Raw genomic sequence first — 20,646 nt, forward strand, 5'->3', positions numbered from 1 at the left:
GCTTATAGTTGAAAAGTACTCAGTTGAAAGTGCATGGCTAAATCGTTGCACACACTTCTCAGAATACATTTGTTTTTTTTGTCTTAAACTGATTTGCATAGTTGGTTTCGGACACTGTGATTGTTATCTATACAAATGAAGTAAACGGCCCAACAGACCTATAAACAAGTTGTTGTTCCACAGTTGTTGTTCCACATTGCAACCGAAAATTTCAAGTGTAAAAGGATTTGGCTTATAGTGTCACACTACATTTGTAGCTATAAATTTCTATTATCTGCTGGCTAAATCAGCCTTGTAGCTGCAGTGCAAAACTAAAGACACCAAACATTGTCTTGGTAAGCCAAACTGGAACTTTTAACCATCCATCCATCCATTTTCAAACTTCAAACCTATCTAAGGGATCTCAGGGCACACCCTGGCCCGATGCCAGCCCTTTGCACGGCACAGTCACATGTCAAATGTCAATCAGCCTACAAGGCATGTCTTTGGACTGGTGGAGGAAACCCTGAAGCACAAAGAGAACAAGAAAGGTCCGTGCACACAGAGGAGAGGCAGGATTTGAACCCCCAACCCCTGAGGTGTGAGGCAAATGTGTTAACCACTAATCCGCCTACTTTAACTATACTTAGCAAAGCATTTTAAAATTCCAATAGGCTAGATATTCTACCATTAGAGGGAGTTTGCAAGTTTAAATTACTTGAACTATTCATTTATGACCTTCACATGGTATGAATGTTTGACGTCATTAGAGATGTGAAGCAATTTGTAGTCTGTGAGAAAAGATTTCTATTTACTTAATTAAATTATGAGCTAATACGTCATAACACTGAGAATAGCTGTGTAGTCTGCCATTTTATACTTGTATTTGGGCGTCTTTGATTATTATTATTATTATTGTTTATTTGTTTAAAATTCATTTTACGATCGAGTACACATTTCACGTTGTACAGTAACCTATGTGTCGCCTAAGTCCGTATTTGCTTGAATTTTCCGCCACCTGCTGGACACATGTGGTAGTTGCACATTTGAAATAAAATAGTAACCCTAAAAACACATACAAACAGTAAATTATATTCACGTGTAGCTCCATTAATACAAAAGTAAACCTCTTTAATCATTTTTAGTGATATACTAATGATACCAATTGAACACCGGGTTTGGCATGCGAGTCTGCTCTTTTGGACGTGTTTATGCTTCTTACGCAAAGTTCCTCTCCTGCGCAAACAGCGTAGTCAGCGGAAGGTCGTTTGTTTTCGTCAATGTGGTTGATCATAGCGTCGCTGAAAGTGTTACAAACTGTTATTATCTCAGTGAAAACACCTAATTACACTGTAGCTAAGCGTCTGAGTGCTGCTTCTGGACAACACACAGCTTGTCCGGTATTGTTGTGTCTTTTTTGGGGGTAGGTTTCTGCGTCTTGACGGATTTGGAGAAGAAACTGGAAGCTCGGCATATTTGAAGGTAAAATAACTTCTCGAAACAGTCCATGATTTAAGGTGGATTTTTCCTAAAAGTGTGTACTTTTAATAAGCATGACTATTTTGTCTGTGTTTGTTGACGTGTAGTCCAGTTTAACAAGGTCTCAATGAGTTGTAATGGGCGTAGAAAACTTTATAGTTCTGTATAATGACCACATTACATACATTTAACATACTTTCGTATACATTCATGTTTAACTCCCTGAAAGTAAGGTAAGATACTCAGATTTTTGGGTTTCAACTTAATTCCCATAGGTTGGGTTCATTTAAATCATTGACATGTTGTTTTAAAGGAGTAGTTCAGTAAAAACCAAAACAACAAACAAACAAACAAAAACAAAACAGATTTCCACCATTTCCACTTTACCCCAAGTGTGGATCCGAAGCCTGTCCCAGGAACGCTGGGCTCAAGCCGGGAGTACACCCTAGAAGTTACACCAGTCGTTCACATGTTGGGGTAATTTACAGTAGCGTGTCCACCAACTGGCATGTTTTTAAACCGTTGGAGGAAACCGGAGAATCCAAATGAAACCCATGTGAACACAAACCGGAGATGGAGCTGTGAGGCGTCAGTGCTATCTCCTGCACTACCATGCCGCCCGCCCAAGTGTAATTGATTAGCCAGAAGAAATTTGGCATCTAATGTTTGCTTCCTTAGTTTTGTATTAGAGACTAATAAATCAGATTCGAACAACCGGTAACTTTTCACGGGAATAACGAAAATACTGCACCAACCAACAGTTTTCACTCAACACATCACAAATGTTTCAATATAAAGATATTTTCAATGTTTCAGTAAAGATATATAAAGATATTTTCAGTTTTCAATGAACACTTCTTTGTAAGTTCAAGTCCCACAACAAACGTAGGTGCTCATTTGAAATAAAATAGTAACCCTAAAAACACATACAATCTTTAGGCTAAAAATATACATATGTAGCTACATTAATAATAACTCTTTAATAAGTTCACGTATAATAGTACATCATGAACTTTCATAAATAACAGATCATTTTCTTAAAAGCATCCACCAAACAAGGGTCCAGCAAACTCTTCACTGTCCTATTTGTTAATGGGGTGGAATTCTGTCATCGTATTTATGTTCTTCATGAAGAGAAGATCAGAGAATGTGAAGGAGCAAGTCTCAAAATCCCACACAAACTTACTTTCTTACTTTCTTTTTGGTTAAATCCTGGTCACCGTTAATAATAAAAGCTTTTCCAAGTCTCCTTTCAGCTCAAGGGAAGTGAAACTCTGACAGTAGTGCAGCTGAAAATGACAGGTTTACTTTATTGCACACGTTCTAATACGTGATCGTTTCTATCCCTTTCTATGCTTAACAAAAATGTGTTCTTTAACAAAGAGAAGCATATAATCGTTCACGTGATGAAGTTTTCTGTGAGGAGACGTTAATTCAAAACTTTATGGAAGGAGTCTCCAGTGTCTGTGCGCTGTATCAAGATTTGTTTCCTACGCATTGTGGATTCTCGGTAACATGACAACATGTGGTTTATCGTTTTATTAATTTCAAGAAGGAAAAAAAAAAAAGAGAGGCTGGTGATGGAACAACTGTTTATGGCTGCTATAACGTAAGTGATAACAGGAGCTAACTTGTTTCGTGGACATTCCGCAGAGATTAAATGGATAAAATTATAATGTATCATTTTATAATCAATATTAACTTGTTAGCGTTGGCGTATTGCTGTGGTAAAAGAGGAACAAAACACTTTAAATAATAGTAATTCTGCTTTAATCATGCCACAATGTTGTTATTTATTTTCCTTTTACAGCATGATACAGAATGTCTTATTCTTTACTTAAATTAAACCACGGTTCACTTTATTATACACAAAAAATATTGATAGGTGTCATTGTATTTATACAAGAGAACAAGTCTCAAAATCCCAACACACAAAAAAACCAACACCTTATGTGATTTAGGATGGTTTTTTAGACCCCTGTATTATTCCTGATTTCCAAGAACTTGATATCTTGACTTGTGGTTTTTCCCTGAAGAGGTCTACAGTATCCACATGACTACAACCGTCAAAATTAGTAAGAATTTCAGGCTAAGCAGTGATCCTGCTCTAAATACACTCTCTCATTAAACAGGGAGGTGTTGTGGTGAAGTTCTCATCCCTCGTCATACTTTAGAGGGCTAGCGGCGACAGATGATGCGTCCTGGACTAACGCTGACTAAGACAGCTTTATGCTTTATTTGTTTAGCAGCTGAAGACGCTTTTGAGATTTGGGAATATATATGTCTGGTCTGGTGTCCTGGTTGCGAAACCTCTTCCCTAGAATATGACTAGTGTTTTTAACACTTTCATGATCCCCAGTGAAAAACAGCAGCGTCCATAAAAGTGTGTTGTGAATTTCCTCAGACTTTGGCATGAATGACTTCAGTATAAAATGTCCTAAGTGTATTAAAATGTATTAATCTCTTTCAAACCATATTTCATATGGAGTTAACGTGGAGTTAAAAATGCTAACATGGTTAATGAATGAAAGCTAAGGGAACAGTTAGCATGATGTAATTAGCATGAACGCTAAAACAAATGCCCTGTGTTTATCATTAGCAGTTTTTAGCTAGCATTTTTGCAATGCTTTTCCTCACACACCGCGCGTGTAACATATATATTTTTAAAGTGATTAAAGTGATATTTCTGGCGTTAAGGGATTTATTTCTTTTTAAAACCCGAAACTCTGCAGTTCCACTTCCTTCCAGATGATGTCGCTAAATGATTGTGTTTAACTTAGCCCGGTTTGCCCGTTGCCATTTATCTTTTCTTTCTTTCTTTCTTTCTTTCTTTTTGTGGTGTATCATTAGCCCTGTTAAAATTTTAAACCAGAATAATAAAACTTTTCTTTATAATTTCAAATGTCTCAGAATTTAGGAATATTGCAGCGATTACTTTAATAGTGGTAATCAGACAAGTTAAACAGACGTGTAACATTAGCGTGAGTGTCTTGTATTAGCTATTGAAAACAACAATACTTAATCATTTATTCATGTATATTGCATATAATTATGCAATTATAGATTACAGCAAATTAAATAAATATATAGTGCACGAATTAAACATATTTAGTATGACCTACAAACGTATCTAGACACTTTTCCTTCACACGTTCCACTTTTATTCTTTTTTGCTTCTTTTGAGGAAACTTCTGACTCTTGTTGTACAGTTTTATCCATGGTTAAATCCTGGAAACCATTTATAAAAGTAATTTCAATTCTTTATCAGGCCATGCAGTTTATTAGATGCAAATTATGATGATATGGGGACGTTTTCTTTAAGGAGACGTTGAACTTTTTGGGAAGGAGTCTCCAGTGTAAGCGCTTTGCTGCACCATACCTCTTAAAGGCAACTCTTAAGTTTTTTTCTGGCCAGGATTTTATGCTTTAAATAACCAACTTCAGATTGGTGATGATTTTCTTCCCACAGAATGACACTGAGTGTTGTATTACTTTTTTTTTGAGAGAGAGAGAATTGTGGGTCCCGTTAGTACATCTCTAACACGCAGTAACTCTACCATTAGACACAGATTAAACATTTACATTTGTACCCAATGTTCTTGTCAAATGAATAATTGCGTAAATCAAAATTCGTGCGAATCGTGCATTTTGTGTCACAAAAAATTGTCTTTGAGTCTAATTAAAAACATATATATAAACTACTAACTAGCTAGCAGGGTAGATAAAGAGCAATGGTATTTTGTTTGCAAACCACTCAGTTCTGAGTCTGTACTTTAGAAAGCCAAAAATAGCTAATGAAACTGTTTTTCAACCACATTTTCTTGCCATGATTCTTGTATATGTGTACTATAAATTGTGCTTTTGATCATCTCCACTCCTCAAAAAGTGCACCTTGGTGTAATGTACACTTCAGAGTCATTAGGGGAAGTCAACAAGGGCACGATGAGGACATTATGGGAAAGTAGTGCTCTTGTTACAGAATGTCACTTCTACTTTCTTTCCAAATGGTGGCACTAACATACCACGTTTAACTTCTTTTGTTGAGCATCGCACTTAGGCCAACACTTTCAACTTTAGTCTGTAAGCTGCTGTTTGCTCTTTGGGTCCAGATGGACGTAGACACACAGATGAACGTAACATCTGTCCTACGCGAATCCTGGTTTTAAGCTGCCTGGCAGCAGGGGACAGGAAATCATAGCGTGCTGATTAATGCTGAGCTATAGCACCACTTTATTAGATGACTCCACCTTGTAATGGCTACGTTTTATTGATTAGCTTTGCGCCTGTTGCACTTTTTAAGGAGATCTTTCATGCAAAGTGACAGCAACTAGGAGCCGAGGTTGTCGTGGGTGATGAGCGTCTGCTATTAAATGCGTTATTGCCTTACATGGAGGCATGGTCAGGACAGAGTTGTGTGTGTGTGTGTGTGTATATATATATATATATATATATATATATATATATAAAATAACTATTAAGTCTCATTTGAATGCATTTACGATTTATACATTTGAAGCAGTGTGATTAAAATTTTTTAAAATCTTATATAAAAAAATAAGTCAGGCGTGTGATATAAAATGTATTATTTATTGCAATAATTATCATTTAGCGAACATTGGCTTGACTCACTGGTATCGCAGAAATTGCAATACAGCCCTTTTGTGCAGCCGTATTTTTAGATGATTTTATTTAAAAAAAAAAAAAAAAAAAAAAGAAATATGCTTTGAGAATATTTGAATGCTAATTATAAAAATGCAAAGCTGTAAAGCTTTATTAAGGTTTGTATTTTTGTTTAAAAAAAAAGGCTGAGTCATCTGTAGGTCTGTTCTGTTAAAGATTTTTCATTGCCTAATCTGCATCACATGCAAGTTTGAAGGTGTGCCATGTCCTGTGACCTTACCGTATTTCATAACCAGCATTGCCCTAATATGGGCATTGTTTCCGTGTTTGTAAAGCCGAGCCCTGTGTCAGAGAGGAGGTATGTAGAGTATCACTTCCCGTGTTTTAGGAACGCTGCACCCCGCCGGTGCCGTGAGCCGATGAATATGGACGTATCCTTGTTGGCAGAAAGTGAGAAGGCAGGAAGCCTCAGGTGGCCACGATGCTGAAGATCCTCAAACAAAGGAGCCTCAGGACTCCGGCGGGACAGAGTCGGGGATTGTGAGAAGGTTCCCTATCAAGGTTTTATAAAAGCGGGAGGCCTTGAGGGGTCTCATGTTTAAGACATTTGTTTTGCGTGAGAGAAAGAAAGAAAGAGACGATCTCACAGACCTTCTCACAGAGCTCCTCGGAGGGCCCCAAATCTTTTGACCTTTTTTGCTCGTGTGGAGGAAAAAAAAAAAAAAGTCTGCAGGTGCCAGCGTGCCACACAAGTTCCCTCACAACCACAAACATCACTTCACTTCCTGCTTTCTCAAAGACTCCAGCAATTTATTGTGGCTTTGACTAATTATCCTGATAACGCCTGAGAAAAGAGAAGTTAAATCAATTTAATAACTTCCTCTGTGTGTGTGTGTGTGTGTGTGTGTGTGTGTGTGTGTGTGTGGGGGGGGGGAACACAACATGTATTGTTATTCATTTTGATGTGAAGTCGGGATGTCTACCTAAACGTGTCTCTTTAAGATAAAAATTCCACTGCTCACCCCTCCAATCCTCTTGCTTAATATTACTAACATTAGCTAATTTAACTAGCTAGCAAGTTGCTAATAATCTCAGATTATCTTAGCAAGTTGAAAGAAGTATAATTTCCCAGGGAATGGGATTACGTAAGGAGTAAGACACTCCATGTCACGCTGTTATAGTGAAATAATCAACAATGTTATAGTTGATTGATAGCTATAACAACAATAGCTATAGTTGATTGATAGCTATAACAACAATGTTATAGTGAAATAATCAACAACGGTCGATGAAGCGAAGGTGTGGGTTTACTTCGCCGAAGTTATTTATAGACCAGCCATTTGCCAATGATTGCATGTTTTGTTTATTTTATTTTAAAGAATGACACGTTTTATCTGTTTATAGTTATAGTAAACGTTGTGTCCTGTTATCACTGACATTACAGTCGTTCCGTCATTAGCCTTTCTTTTCTCAGGGGCCAAGCACCTGCATTTGCGTAGGCGCCTTGTTGCCATTGTATGTTTTCTTCTTCTTCTTCACATTTGATCAAATTTGGCACGGTGATAGAGGACAGTCTCGGCTCCCTACACAGCAGTTGTGGTTTATGCCGCTGAAATGCTCCAACATCCCAACAGGGCAAAGTTGGACGTGTGTTTGCGATCATAACTCCACAACACAACGTCCGAGAAACATGATTTCACTTCCCTCTGATTCTGTGTTCCATGCCGTGTTCAATGGATTGGCGATGAACCTGGTATGTCACTGGAAACATGGATAGATGGCCATACTGGATTGTCGTCTTCATTCACCACCATGGGCCGCTACTAAAACCAGGAAGTGACGCAATATCTGATTAAAGGCTTAACACATTGCCATCAGATTTAGTGTAGTTTCTCCTTGGGAAAAGTGTTGATTGTTTCTGGACTTCTGCTTTCGTAAAGGGGCCAGACTGTGCTTGACCCGTTAATCGCTGCTTGCAGTTATATTCTCTTTTGAATTTAATAAATGCAGCTTGTCACATCCAGTCCCTCCAGGATTTTAGCGATTTTGCAATCATTTGCAACCACGAAATCCTGTATGGACTGCAAAGCGTTAAACGTTAAACTCACAGCTTTACCTCTGACTCTCGCAAAGTGCTGACACTGGAGACTCCTTCCATGCATGTTACAAACACGTCTCCTTACAGAAAACCACGTCAACTATTCCATTTTTTTTCCTGTTAAATATCAATGCCTTTTTAATAATAATAATAATAATAATAATAATAAAAGAATTTAAACTCGCACCTAATGTGCTCCGTTGGTGGAAATTGAAGTAAATCAAAACCCGCAGAAAATTACCGTACACATAATAAATAACATTCCTAATATTTGAATAGTTAAAATCACTCTGTACGAATGGGGTCTGTGGAACTTCTTTTACAGTTCAAAGGCTCCCTGGTTGCAAAAAAAAAAAAGTTGAGAACGTTGTGTTTGACCTAGAAATGATTTCTTCTTCATTCGGCAAGCACGATTTTCACACACATCGGCTGTAAACTTCCCCCAGCAGCTGCGGGGGTTTTCCGAGCCGTCGCTCATCAGGTGCAGTGTGAAGGCACTGTCTCAGAGCCAGGTGTTTACTTCGGCGTCTCGGAAAGCCTCGTGAATTTCTCTCGGTTACATCACTGAGTTTCCCTTTCGATTTCCTCGTCTCGGCCTAGCTCTTCTCATGCGCGCTCAGATCAGCTCCTCCCGCTCTCACATGCTTCCTGCGTGTGTGTGTGTGCGCGTGTGTGTCCTTGAAACGTGGGCATGCCTTCATACCGCTGGTCTCTTATCATGCACTTGCATCCCATAGTGTGTGCACTTATTATTTATGGTCTAACAACCTTCTCAGTCGCTCTTCACAGACGGGGAAGTCACTGTGGCACCGTGACTGTCGGTGGAATTTCCTTTCAGTCATATAGACCAGGTCATGTGATGTGATGTGTTTTGATGTCTGACTGACATCAGCTCATGTGATCTCTCAGAGGTCATCTGGTGTTCCTTCTAAAGATTGGCATGACGTCTAGTCTGGTGGAGAAAAGTCAGAAGATACTGTAGGGCTTTAGGTTTGACGTTTGTGCTTGTAAGGAGGAAAAACACTCCGTATCATGCCGTTTTAGGAAAATAATCAACGACAAGGGTGACACGTTCACGTCGTCGAACGTCCGTGAATCGAGCTAGTTCCTAGTTTATTCTCTCTCTAGACGTTCATTAGACGACAAAAATAACGCAGCGTGTTAGGGAGAAACTCCTCTGTCCTGAAGAAGTCTGTGACCGTTCCAAAGCACTGACACTGGAGACTCCTTCCATGTGTGTTAAATAAACGTCACCAAACCGGCAATTAAAACCCATTCGCGTGGAACGTTCGCCGCAAAATTCGCAAAATGTTTACGTTGTTACTAGAGAAACGTTAACGTACTAGAACGAGCCTTTTCCTGGTCTAAACTCTTATCGCGGCGTATTCATGGCAAATAAAACTGGACACAGTGTGGTCTGCTGCTACTGTATGTTATCTAACCCCAGTGGCGCATGTTTTTATCGGTCTCTCCCATCTCTGTAAATTAGCCTGTGTTAGTTACTAATCACACACAGCACACATTTCCGCATAACACCACTGTAGCTTTATGGCCTCGTCGTGTTTCCCTCTTTTACAGAGGCCTTGTTTTTGAGACCACCAGCGAGCGAGGCGAGTTACAGTCGGACTTCTTAACCCCGGGGGAGCGGCGTACGCCGTGACGGAGCCGCATGCGGGCACGGCGTCTGTAAATGCACACTTTGTTTTAAGGCCGTACGTGTTGAGGCCTGGTGGAGTGAGATTGTAGGTTTGAGCCGAATAGTGGTGCGATTCTTCACCGCTGAGCTGAATGGAGGCATTTAGAAGGAGGGAGGAACCCAGAGACACAATGACCTGAGAGTTCGCAGCTTGTCACGTTCCCGAGAAACCAGAAAAAAAAGCATCAACGCTTCGGTCCTGCTGTCGGAAAACGTAACGTTTAACCGGAGACTCCTTACAGAAAACCCTTCTTACCCTGTGAATGAGCTGTTACTATAGCAACGATAACGTATTAATAGAACGAGAGCATTAATTAATGAATTAATTAACCTGTGGTTTGCAGCTGCACGACTGTCAGAGCTGCTGTTCTAGAAAATTAATCCACGCCTCCTCTTCTGACCAATCACAATCCAGAATTCAAGTGTGTTGGTGTACATCACATGTAACATATATATATATATATATATATATATATATATATATATATATATACATATATATAAGGTTTAATAAGATGTGTGGCAGTTTTATAAAACTGTTGCACTTTACTCGTTTATATAAGAAAAAAACCAAACAATAGAAACATTACAGAAATTCTAATGGTTTCCACTACAAATACCATTACAGGCCCTCAGCTGTTAACCCTTAAAACCATTACCAAATGTCAGAGGTGTTCTAGACACAATATGCCACCAATAGAAGGCAACGAGTTACCACTAGAGAGTCACAGGGACCGTTACAGTTTGCATTAAAACCAATACAATTCCCATTATAACCATTAAACCCTTCGCAAATTCTGTAAGGGTTTCTATTGGGGTTTATTTTTCAGCAGGGGATATTTCAACGTGTCCATGATAACAATGCGTATGTTACGGGTGCAATCAAAAAACAAAAGCAGCTGAAATAGTTCAGCAGGACGAATGCTTCAGGTGGTTTGCGGAATTTGGGGAAACCACCTGAAGCATTCGTCGTGTTGAACTATTTCAGTCGCTTTTGTTTGATCTGTTCATCGCTAACGGACGAAACTCTGTACATTTTGACAATAAACCTGATTTGCAGTGGGGGGTTTAATTATTTTGACTGCAACTGTAGATAAGGCATTATAATAATAATAATAATAATAATGTAATAAGACATTCACACCACACAGTTGAGAGGACGTTGGACACACCATTTAGCAACGTTTGCTCAAAGCCAATTGTTTGTATTTGTAGCTTTATCGAAAATCGTTTAACCCTGACGTGTATTTTGGCTGGATTTCTGGATTGTGCGTCGCGAGAGGAGGAAATAAAAAAAAATACTGACTAAAAATAAAAAATTTCAAACAATAAGAGGGACTCCAGCTGAAGAGATGTCGCTATGGGTATGAAGGAATGGTGTAAGGTTGATAAAAAATATTGAAAAAATCCTTACCTAAAATGTGTGTGTGTGGGTGGAGTGGGGTGGGGGTGGGGCTAATGGGTGGATGGGTAGTGATGTATTGCGTATTGGTGTTGAGTTACAGTTCTTCTTTTCCTTCACTACAATGCCATTTCATTCAGAGTTGTGTTTTGAACTATGAGCTGGCAGCTCCTGACTTAAGCGTGTGTGTGTGTGTGTGTGCACATGCATGCTGACGTATGTTGGCATTATCTCCAGGAGCCGGTGTTTGGTTAGGGCCGGGCACATCATGATAATGGCCCATTATTGCAACCGAGGCCTCATGTTGTTGTATGCAGATGGACAGACACACACACACACACACACACACGCGCAACTTTTTCCACACACCTGCGTTTGGGGATTTGCAGAACATGAGCTATTTTTGACCCATCCATTAATTTTGCATGACACTCGCCCGAGCGGATGACGTCAGCCCGAGAGGATACACATGCAGGGTTTTGTTTGGAGCTTCACAACATGCTGATTGTCTCGTAGTAGCGATTAAGTCCGGTTCTCCTTACAGTCGGTTCTTTCTGTACCTGCACCGAGGGTAAAATCACAAGTGCACAATCCCCCGCCACTCTTCAGGCAGGACGTGCTTGGGGACTGAAATTTGCTGCATTTCGCTCTTAAATCATTAACAGCATTGAGTTTTTATTTATTTATTTATTAATTTCTTTTAACCAATACACAAAATGTGGTTGTCGAGCATCCATGCTAATGGAATGAAAACCTTAATGTCATTCTTACTGATTTAAGAATTGGGTTAACTGGGTCGGAGTCAATATCACGACATCATCCAAATAGAAAATAACGACATAAGAACAAGAGAACTTGCTTTTCTTTATCCTGTGATCTTCAGGAAATTCATGGATTCAGGATGTTCCATGTCCCAGGGGTCAGCTTACTTACGTGCCTGAGGTCACGGGTTTGACCCCTACCATTGTTACGAGCAAGACACAGATACGTTAAAGCCTGCAGCCGGTTAATGCAGGTCTGCTTATTAAACAATTAAACATAAAACTATTTAGCATGCTCAGTTTTTTTTTTTTTTAAGTTGCCTTTCCTAATCGCGCCGGAATCATTTGGATTTTGGTACCATTTTCGTACCGCCCTGATTAAACGGTCATAAACGATACGTATGCATAGTTTGCCTTTGTTTCGGAATAAATGAAGCCCCCCCCCCTCCCACTCCTCCCCAGTTCGTGTTTTAGCCATTTTGAGGAATAAAGATGTGATTTGTAACGCTAGCGTGTTGTTCCTCTTTGACCTGGAACTCCTCCTACGCATCTTCCATTGAAATGTGGCTTTCATTGTCACGAGCGTTCTAAAAAGGAAACAGTCCCCGTGGCGCATGGTTCAGCTGAATTTTTCTTTCACCAGACACTGGTTGCATAACGATTGGCAGTGAATAGTTGGACAGCGTGTATTTATTGTCTTGTAACTTGTTGCGTATTTGTGCTACAGTGTTAAAGTAAAAAAAAACCCCCGAAACAAACGTGTGCGTTTGTGTGTTTCTCAACAGTTGCATGTTGGTGAAAATGTCCTCTAAGTCGAGCTCGAACAACATGGCCCTTGCGAGGAGGACGGTACAGCAGCTCCGGGTCGAGGCCAGTATCGAGAGGATAAAGGTAGTGATGTTTTCTACGCACACGTTTGTAGAGCTTCAGTCCCTGTGTACCAGACTAATGAATGAAAGCGTTTCACAGGGACATTTTCATGCCTACACGCCCCTCAGACAAAGTGTTTTGCATTTTACTTTGCTTAATTACAGTGGTGCTTGAAAGTCTGTGAACCCTTTAAGAATTTTCTAAATTCCTGCGTAAATGTGACCGAAAAACATCATCAGATTGTCACGCAGGTCCTAAAAGTAGAAGCAAATTTAACAAACGGGACAAAAATATTATACTCGGTCGTTTATTTATTGAGGAAAAATGATCCAATATTACGTATCTTTTGTTGAACTGGGTTCTGTTTATCTGCTTTTAGGACCGTATGTGTAGTGTGAAACCAAACCAAATAGCAAAGAGAAAGAAAACAAAGCACCACGAGCGTGAAAGCCACTTCTTAAAATGCCCGCGTGAAAATTCTGACCCGTCTCTCCTTGTGGTTTTATTCCTCAGGTGTCCAAAGCTTCAGCAGATCTCATGCGCTACTGCAGCGAGCACGCCAAGTACGACCCCCTGCTCATGGGCATCCCGGCTTCAGAAAACCCCTTCAAGGACAAAAAGCCTTGCACGTTATTGTAGTTAACTTCTTTGCACTTTGCCTTCTTTCTTATTTAATTAACACTACCGCTCAACACTGCCTTAACTCTAACTGGACCAGGCTGCGTGTAAATCCACTGTGTATTAACGTCAATCAACACTAATCACAGCCCAACGATTAGCATCTTTTTGTTGTTATGGATAGCGTATAGCGTGTGTTCCTTTGTTGTTCATACTGAACTTAATGCATTCCAGGGAGTAAAAACTGTGCCATGAAACCAATATGTTTTGGTCTGTATGAGAGTAAATAATTCCATCCCTCATTTTTTCCATCACTGTTGCTCGGTGCCAAACAGCTTACATCAAATTGGATATAAAAATCATGCATGCAGGAAGTTATTTGAGTTTAGAACGGTATTGAAAATTGAAAGTAGTACAAGTGATGCAATACAATATGATTTAAGTATTGTGGAAGCAACATTGTTACCTTTGAAGAGGCCACACCCCTTTCACATTCATACAATTATACATGTATTATTTAGTTTTACAAATTATAATCTGCGTCCTTAAACGACCAGTTGTATAGTGCATCACTCACACACACACACACACACACACACACACACACATATGAGTGTAATATGATGAAAAGAACGGTGAGACTTCGATAATAAAGCTGTTGTTCTAGTTTAAACGACGCAGTGCCTTACACTACAGTACATGCCACATTGTTCCTCGTACGTGACGCTATGAAAACATCTGATTACGTCTACTCACGTCACACTGCACCTTTCACATCGCAGTGCAGCATGGGAAAAGCCACCTTTGTCCCACTGACCTCAAACGTCTCTCCTCAGATTGCAAGAGCTTTGTAACAAGAGGTTATGTTTAGAGTTTATTCTCTGTCGGTCGAGATATTGTAGGAATTCCGTTTACAGTCAAAACACCACATGGTCATGTTATAGCACAGGGAATGCAAGACGAGCTGAAGAATTAGCAGCGGGGCGCCAATACTTAAAAGCACCCGTGATCCTGGTCGCCATTTTGAGGTTTGAGATTATACACTTCGGAAGCTGAACTTAACTACAAGGCATTAGCATGCGATGCAGCGGCTTTCAAATTTTGAACGGACTTTGCGTTTTTAAATATTCAGACACTATTATGTAAATGTCATCCTTCTGGATAATTAGCGAGCGCAGCAGTGAGGTTTCGGAATAAAAAGTTCCGTAGAGAGATTGATGTTTAGGGGTCAATTTCAAACCTGATAGAATCGAAGCCATAGGTTTAATCCGATGTGAACTTTATTGCAAAACAGCATTGCTGAAATCTTGTTTCAATCCTAAATGTCATTCGAAGATGCGTCATTTTAAGATACGTCTTTTAAATTCTAAGTTACGTCATTCAAGTTACGTTGTCCTAAGTTACGTCCTAATATACGTCATTCTAAGTTAAATTGTTCTAAGTTACGTTATTCTAAGTTACGCTGTTCTAATATATATATTATTCTAAGTTACGTTATTCTAAGTTACGTTGTTCTAATATATATATTATTCTAAGTTACGTTATTCTAAGTTACGTTGTTCTAATATATATATTATTCTAAGTTACGTTATTCTAAGTTACGTTGTTCTAATATATATATTATTCTAAGCTACGTTGTTCTAATATATATATTATTCTAAGTTACGTTATTCTAAGTTACGTTGTTCTAATATATATATTATTCTAAGTTACGCTGTTCTAATATATATATTATTCTAAGTTACGTTATTCTAAGTTACGCTGTTCTAATATATATATTATTCTAAGTTACGTTATTCTAAGTTACGTTGTTCTAATATATATATATTATTCTGTTACATTATTCTAATATATATTATTCTAAGTTACGTTGTTCTAAGTTACGTTATTCTAAGTTACGCTGTTCTAATATATATATATATATTATTCTAAGTTATGTTATTCTAAGTTACGTTGTTCTAATATATATATTATTCTGTTACGTTATTCTAATATATATTATTCTAAGTTATGTTGTTCTGTTACGTTGTTCTAATATATTATTCTGTTACGTTATTCTAAGTTATGCTGTTCTAAGTTACGTTGTTCTAATATATTATTCTAAGTTACGTCATTCTAAGTTACGTTGTCCTAAGATACATCGTTGTAAGAGATATCGTTCTAAGATACGTTGTTCTAACTTGCATTGTTCTAAGATACATCACTCTAAGTTCTAAGATATGACATTGTAAGATACATCATTGTAACTTCCATCATTCTAAGTTACGCTGTTCTAAGTTACGCTGTTCTAAGTTATGCTGTTCTAATATATATATTATTCTAAGTTACGTTATTCTAAGTTACGTTGTTCTGAGTTACGTTGTGCTAAGATATGTCAGGTGAAAGTAAATACACAATACATACGTCATTCTAAGATACGCTGTTCTAAGTTACGTTGTTCTAAGTTACGTTGTTCTGAGTTACGTTGTGCTAAGATATGTCAGGTGAAAGTAAATACACAATACATACGTCATTCTAAGTTACGCTGTTCTAAGTTACGTTGTTCTAAGTTACGTTGTTCTGAGTTACGTTGTGCTAAGATATGTCAGGTGAAAGTAAATACACAATACATACGTCATTCTAAGTTACGCTGTTCTAAGTTATGTTGTTCTAAGTTACGTTGCTCTGAGTTACATTGTGCTAAGATATGTCAGGCGAAAGTAAATACACAATAGATATGTCATTTTAAGTTACGTTATTCTAAGTTACGTTGTTCTAAGTTACGTTGTTCTAAGTTACGTTGTGCTAAGATATGTCAGGCGAAAGTAAATACACAGTAGATACGTCATTCTAAGTTACGCTGTTCTAAGTTACGTTGCTCTGAGTTACGTTGTGCTAAGATATGTCAGGCGAAAGTAAATACACAATACATAGGTCATTCTAAGTTACGCTGTTCTAAGTTACGTTGTTCTAAGTTACGTTGCTCTGAGTTACATTGTGCTAAGATATGTCAGGCGAAAGTAAATACACAATACATACGTCATTCTAAGTTATGCTGTTCTAAGTTACGTTGTTCTAAGTTACGTTGCTCTGAGTTACGTTGTGCTAAGATATGTCAGGCGAAAGTAAATACACAATAGATGCGTCATTATAAGATACGTTATCCTAAGATACGTCATTCTAAGTTACGTTGCCCTACGATACGTCATTCTACGTTAAATTGTTCTACGTTACAAGGCATTGTTCTAAGTTATGTTACCCTGAGATACGGCATTCTAAATTCTGTTGTCCTACGATATGTCCTTGTAAGACAGGTCATTCTAAGTTACGTTAAAAAGCATGACGTGTTGTTCATTAATAAATAAAAAATTGTTTGTGTTGGCAAATTGTTGTGATGTATGAGGAATAACACACTCTAGTCCTTGCTATTATAGTAAAATTTCAGGGTGGTAACAGTAACTCCGCTTCATAACACCACCTCATTGTTGATTATTTTCATATGACAGCATGACGCCGAGTGTTTTATTCCTTACTTAAACCACAGTGCGGCTGAATTCTTGAATCAGAAGGCGTTGATTAATTTTCCATTGTTCTAGCTGTGACATTTTATATTAATGCACTTGTTCTAATACGTTACCGTTTCTATAGTAACGGCTCATTCACACAGACTTGCATGGTGGACCTGATCTAAGGCTAATAATAAATGTATTTTAAAAACGGTAATGGTTGGTAAATTTCCATGATATGAGAGAAAATCAAACACTTCAGGCCTTGCTGTTTTAGGAAAATAATCCACGCACGAGTGGTTCGGCTGTGAAGCTCGTGTTATTCCTGACATGCTGTAATATATGGTGTGTGTTATGTGACTGCGTAGGAGTGTTTAGTGTCTCAGTGACCTGGAATGTGCTGATGTGGAAGCCTTGGCCTTTGTCCATGTAAGGTCACACCCCCTGTATATCAGGCTCCTCCCCCTTTCTGATGTAACTGAAAGAAACAGTAGTACTAGAGTTCAGAAAATAACATGCAATAATAAAGTGAACTTAGCACAACTTTCTTTCCCTTCACCCCAAACACCAAATACTGTCGGCAAACAGCGAAAATAACATTTGTTTAATTATTTATTTATCTATGCATAATGTGGAAGTGAAGGTTGTTTATACGCTGTAGTTACGCTGTTATGATACACACCGTCAAACCTACAGCTCCACCTGCTCTCCAGAAATAACCCCACTGAAGACAGGGATGACATCAGACTCGACATCACCGGAACGTTCCAGGTTGAGTAAGTTTTCTAAACCGTGCTGCAATAATGGAGGTCAAAAACCTGACATGATTGTCATCATCAATATCCCGTTATGATTTCTTAAAGTCTTGGCAAGGTGACATAAGTGCGAGATGAGGGTTTTCTTATTTTCCTCAAAAATATGGATGCCGTCTTGTACACGCCATTAAATTAAGTTAAATTAATAGCCTAATCTACTAGTTAGCTAATTGACTAGCCAAGGCACGCTTTACACTGAGCGATTTCGGGATTGTTACTCGTCACACTGTAAATACACCAATAAAATCTCGACCGGATTCTGGGACAGACTCCGTGATGACACGTTCTCCAGATCACACGATGAAGATCCTCTAACGATAGACCTGTGATTAAAGAAAATGACCAAGTTCTGCCTGCGTCATCGATCCGCATGATCCGTTACCGTGTTTAGTACGTACCGTTCTTGTGGAGTTTGGCGTCGTCCTAATGCCGTCTTCCTACTGGTGGCTTTGAGACGAGCGACGTAGCAGCGCTCACGCTCTGAGATTTTAATAAAAAGTTTGTCACGCTGCCAGAACTTTGTTGTCGGCCATTTTGTGACCACGTCGTATTATGCGTTCTACGACCGTCCACCAAAGGATTCTTGTACGATGTGCGATGTTTGTCCGTGACAGCAAAATGCAAAGAAAGAAAGAATAAATAAATAAATAAATCACACAGTGGCTTAAGTGATCTGTATTATTCATAGGCCACGCCCATCTCATTAACATCTACGTGAGTGATTACAGCATGGATGTTTATCAAAATGGAAACTGATTGGAGATCATGGTGTTTATGTGTTTATGTGTGTGTGTGTGTGTGTGTGTGTATGTTGATTTAATTTAGGATATGTGTATGGAAGCACATCACCCGCTCTGTCTCGTGATTCCTGCTTTCTAAAAATAATGCATTTAAAAAAAACACTGACGGTATTTAATGCAATTCTGCTAAGATTATATTACTGTTATACACATTCTATTTCAAAATTCTGTTGTTGTTGTTGTTTTTTTTTTTTTTTTTTTAAATCAAAGCTCCATTGACGTGCTAATAACATGCCATAAGATACCTTTATATGCATTGCAAATCCAGCCTTCAATTTTTATAAAACTTCGGCTCTGTTTTCACTTCGTTTAATGCTTTCCTACATTACCCACAATGCCGTTCGACTCTCCACTCACAGCGGTGACTGAAAAGGATTCGCATCAAAGTATGGAAAATAATCCTAATATTCATAATTATGCTAGTTTGTCCAGTTACTTTTACGCCTGTGAAAACGGAGGGACAAGATGGCTGTAATTCCTAAACGGTTAACGTAATATTTCTGTTAAACCCCATGAATTGATGCCGAAAGTCTACACTTCAAACACACCTTTGATTGTTTCATTTCTAATCCGGTGTTGTGGTCTGCGGAGGCAAAGTGACGAAAACTGTGTCGCTGTCCAAATACTTATGGACCCGACTGTATCTGCATACACCTGGAGCATCGAGTGCGGGACACGAAGAGCATCAGACATGACAATAAATACAGAAAGTGCAGAAACAGGACTGTAGTGTGTGGAGAAAAAGAAAGGCGGTGCAGATGTGCACTAGCGTTCATGGTGTGATCGGGAATCCGAACATGATTATGAACATCTGAGACGTTTCTAGAACAAAGCATAAGCGCATGTGATAAAAGAATAATCAGTGACTGTGAAACACGCCCACACTGTCGAAACTCGCTTCACACTTCACGCTCCTTCCTCACAGACCGGAGTCCATGAACTTCTGACAGGTGGGTTTTTGCCGTGCAAAGGTAGATAACGCCTTGTGATAATGACTCTGCTTTTATATAGGGAATTTCCTGCTGACATCACCGGCAAAGCCTCACCTGCTTCACGCTTTTATACACAGACAAGCAGGTTGAACAAGCCGAATGAGTCTGGTGGATGTAAGGCACAAACGCTGAGTTCCAAAAAGTGCTCAAAATGGTGGCGTGGAAATGACCAGAAGGTCTTGGGTTCAAATCCCGGCACTGATTAGCTGCCACTTGTAGAACATAATCCGATCGCTAATTAACAGAAAAGAATTCGACGACGTTAGCTAAGCTAGCTTGATAATAATCATGTAGCTAAATTGATAAAACCTCCACTGCACTAGCTATTTGACTGTAGCTACGTTTGCTAACAAGCTAGCTAATGTTAGATACTGCTCTATAGTGTAAACCAAGCTAGCTAAAATAGTAGATATAAATGTTCACTAGCAATTTATCTATTGTATGTAACACGTAAACGTCGACATGGTGAAGTTTTCGGTAAGGAGACGTTTACGTAACGTTTATGGAAGGAGTCTCCAGTGTCGGCGGTTTGTAACAGTCAGAGGGTAAAGCTGTAACTTGAAGTTTTCCGACTTCTTCAGGACAGAGGCGTTTACGCTTCTCTGCGGTTTCTCGGTAACGTGACGAGCAGCGCTTATTTTTTTTCCGTCTTATCAACGTCGAGAGAGAGAAACGAAGGTGAGGGAGCGACTGTTTATAGCTGCTTATAATGTAAGCGAGAAGAGGAACGAACTTGTTTTGTGGACGTACCACAGTGCTGAATGTAACTATAAATGCATAAAAAGTACGCCGTTCTTTCATAAAGTAAAAATTGTAATCGTAGAATAACAGTATCAGAAACGCCGCTTAATCACAACGTTGTTTATTTTCATAAAACAGCACAACGCTGTTTTATTCCTTACTCGGATAATCCTTGGACTGCCCAAATTATTATTGTCCATGTAAACACGTATTTTTTTTGCGCTACCATACCGCCTGACCCCGAGCAACTACTATTAAGGATACGTTCCAAATTATAGCACACAGCCGAG

At 38.9% G+C, this 20,646-nt stretch overlaps 1 protein-coding gene across 1 annotated transcript; it reads left to right on the forward strand.

The window, feature by feature from the left end:
- Positions 1–1,208: 1,208 nt before the first annotated feature.
- gng12a (guanine nucleotide binding protein (G protein), gamma 12a) lies at positions 1,209–14,933 on the forward strand. The gene is made up of 3 exons (XM_053651362.1): positions 1,209–1,461; positions 12,821–12,926; positions 13,419–14,933. The coding sequence occupies exons 2-3, from the start codon at positions 12,825–12,827 to the stop codon at positions 13,542–13,544; spliced, it is 228 nt and encodes a 75-aa protein (XP_053507337.1). The 5' UTR covers positions 1,209–1,461; positions 12,821–12,824; the 3' UTR covers positions 13,545–14,933.
- Positions 14,934–20,646: the final 5,713 nt, after the last annotated feature.

This window comes from Ictalurus furcatus, chromosome 20, assembly GCF_023375685.1.
Source record: "Ictalurus furcatus strain D&B chromosome 20, Billie_1.0, whole genome shotgun sequence".
Taxonomy (NCBI): Eukaryota; Metazoa; Chordata; class Actinopteri; order Siluriformes; family Ictaluridae; genus Ictalurus; species Ictalurus furcatus.

Coding starts and splice junctions, on each gene's coding strand:
- gng12a (XM_053651362.1), top strand. CDS start 12,825: ATGTTGGTGAAAATGTCCTCTAAGTCGAGCTCGAACAACATGGCCCTT. Junction 12,927..13,418: donor CCAGTATCGAGAGGATAAAG/GTAGTGATGTTT, acceptor TTTATTCCTCAG/GTGTCCAAAGCTTCAGCAGA.